Source organism: Mauremys mutica, chromosome 13, assembly GCF_020497125.1.
Source record: "Mauremys mutica isolate MM-2020 ecotype Southern chromosome 13, ASM2049712v1, whole genome shotgun sequence".
Lineage (NCBI taxonomy): Eukaryota > Metazoa > Chordata > Testudines > Geoemydidae > Mauremys > Mauremys mutica.
The window spans coordinates 37,103,997-37,107,113 of NC_059084.1; the positions used below are offsets into that span (position 1 = coordinate 37,103,997).

The 3,117-nt window shown below is 49.4% G+C and overlaps 1 protein-coding gene across 1 annotated transcript; it reads right to left on the reverse strand.

Annotated features, from left to right (window-relative positions):
* Nucleotides 1–2,390: 2,390 nt before the first annotated feature.
* On the reverse strand, nt 2,391–2,876 carry LOC123347962 (ribonuclease-like). The gene has a single exon (XM_044985157.1). It carries the CDS (start codon nt 2,874–2,876, stop codon nt 2,427–2,429), a length of 450 nt encoding a protein of 149 aa, XP_044841092.1. The 3' UTR covers nt 2,391–2,426.
* Nucleotides 2,877–3,117: the final 241 nt, after the last annotated feature.

Here is a 3,117-nt window from a genome sequence, read left to right on the forward strand (position 1 = left end):
AACTATCCACGATGACGCCAAGATCTTTTTCCTGACTCGTTGTAGCTAAATTAGCCCCCATCATGTTGTATGTATAGTTGGGGTTATTTTTTTCCAATGTGCATTACTTTACATTTATCCACATTAAATTTAATTTGCCATTTTGTTGCCCAATCACTTAGTTTTGTGAGATTTTTTTGAAGTTCTTCACAACCTGCTTTGGTCTTAACTATCTTGAGTAGTTTAGTATCATCTGCAAACTTTGCCACCTCACTGTTTACCCCTTTCTCCAGATCATTTATGAATAAATTGAATGGTATTGGTCCTAGGACTGACCCTTGGGGAACACCGCTAGTTACCCCTCTCCATTCTGAGAATTTACCATTAATTCCTACCCTTTGTTCCCTGTCCTTTAACCAGTTCTCAATCCATGAAAGGACCTTCCCTTTTATCCCATGACAGCTTAATTTACGTAAGAGCCTTTGGTGAGGGACCTTGTCAAAGGCTTTCTGGAAATCTAAGTACACTATGTCCACTGGATCCCCCTTGTCCACATGTTTGTTGACCCCTTCAAAGAACTCTAATAGATTAGTAAGACACGATTTCCCTTTACAGAAACCATGTTGACTATTGCTCAAGAGTTTATGTTTTTCTATGTGTCTGACAATTTTATTCTTGACTATTGTTTCGACTAATTCGCCCGGTACCGATGTTAGACTTACCGGTCTGTAATTGCCGGGATCACCCCTAGAGCCCTTTTTAAATATTGGCGTTACATTAGCTAACTTCCAGTCATTGGGTACCGAAGCCGATTTAAAGGACAGGTTACAAACCTTAGTTAATAGTTCCGCAACTTCACATTTGAGTTCTTTCAGAACTCTTGGGTGAATGCCATCTGGTCCCGGTGACTCTTAATGTTGAGTTTATCAATTAATTCCAAAACCTCCTCTAGTGATACTTCAATCTGTGACAGTTCCTCAGATTTGTCACCTACAAAAGCCAGCTCAGGTTTGGGAATCTCCCTAACATCCTCAGCCATGAAGACTGAAGCAAGGAATCCATTTAGTTTCTCCGCAATGACTTTATCATCTTTAAGCGCTCCTTTTGTATTTTGATTGTCAAGGGGCCCCACTGGCTGTTTAGCAGGCTTCCTGCTTCTGATGTACTTAAAAAACATTTTGTTATTACCTTTGGAGTTTTTGGCTAGCCGTTCTTCAAACTCCTCTTTGGCTTTTCTTATTACACTCTTGCACTTAAGTTGGCAGTGTTTGTGCTCCTTTCTATTTGCCTCACTAGGATTTGACTTCCACTTTTTAAAGGAAGTCTTTTTATCTCTTACTGCTTCTTTTACATGGTTGTTAAGCCACAGTGGCTCTTTTTTAGTTCTTTTACTGTTTTTCTTAATTTGGGGTATACATTGAAGTTGGGCCTCTATTATGGTGTCTTTAAAAAGGGCCCACGCAACTTGCAGGGACTTGTTGAATGAACGAGGTGTGAATGAGGAAGGTGTGGAAGGCAGCACCTCCAGACAGCTGCAACCCTTGGAGAGGGGATGGGAGCCAGACCAGATCAGTAGAACAGGTCAGCCACTGACTCCTTGCTCACCTCCTCAGCCCCCCACCTCCTTGGCTTGCCTCCTCACTGCCCGCCCACTCGCCTCCTCAGCCCCCCCACCCGCCCGGCTCACCTCCTCACCGTCCACCACTGCCCAACCGCCTCTTCAGCCCCCCTCCCTCACCCACCACTTGCCTACTCATCCCCACGGGCCGCACAGTGAGCCCACGTGGGCCGCATGCGGCCCCCAGACTGCATGTTGTGCAAGCCTGGTCTAGATGATCACAATGGTCCCCTCTGGCTTTGGAATCTGTGAATCTCTGACACTGGGAGGGGAGTGGGCTCTAGGACCCGGGGATTTATGTTCCATCCTTCCCCAATCTCACACGACAAGACAGATTGCTTTGCAGGTACCAGGTTTAATAATATTTAGGGAGCACAGAGAATGGCTCTACTGTATAATGGGCACTGGGGGGCAGCAGAGGGTGGGGGTGGGGAGGGGGTGGCTATACTGTATAATGGGCACTAGGGGCAGGAGAAGGTGGGGGTGGGGAAGGGGTGGCTATGCTATATAATGGGCACTAGGGGGCAGCAGAGGGTGGCGTGGGGAAGGGGCGGCTCTACTGTATAATGGGCACTAGGGGGCAGCAGAGGGTGGGGGCAGGGAAGGGGCAGCTATACTGTATAATGGGCATAGGGGCAGGAGAGGATGGGGGTGAGGAAGGGGCGGCTATACTGTATAATGGGCACTAGGGGTGGAAACACCTAAACTATCTGACCAGTGTTCAGAGGTGGGTGAGGAGCCGGGTGCCGTGGACAGTGTGGGAGGGACAGAGCCGGGTTAGAGGAAGCAGCAGGGTCCCCTGCCTGCCCTCCAGGTCCAGCCCTGGGCCCTAGAGCTGCTCCAGGTAGTACACAGGGTACAAACTCCAGCAGCCAACGATAATTTTCCGCTTCTTCTCTACCCCGACGTAAGAGACTGACAGTGTGTCAGGGTTAAATATGCACTGAGTGATGCTGAATTCAACTTTGCTCTCGTACAGGCCACCTATTATGGGAGTACCACCGTCCTTGCAGATGCTAATGATTGTTGAGACAGGCTCATGAATGAAGGTGTTGACTATTGGCTTCCCATACAGTCCCTTAATCTGCATCATCTTGTTACAGTAGTCGTTGGCGTCCGGGGCGTTGGGATTGGGGGCGGGAGTCTTTGGATAGTCCACATGCTTGAAAAGAAACTTGAAGTGCGGCTCCACGTAGGGCTGCCCACTGGCCAGGACGAGGCAGGCGGCCAGCAAGACAAGCGGCAGCAGGAGCGCTGGGCGAGGTCCCCTCAGAGCCATGGCCGTGTCTGTCACTGGATCAACCTGCAGTGGGGAGAGGGGGGAGATGGATGGAGACAGCGCGGGGTGGGGATCTGTCTCCTCCATTGAACCTCCTGGGCCCAACCCCCTCCTGACTCACTCTGTTCCCAAAGCTCCTCAACTTCTTATGATCCTCTCCCACACTGTTCTGCCCCCTGCTGAGCTCCTCCTACTATTTTTGTGCTATTGTGCCAGGCACAGCACTGTCCCCGACCAAGAT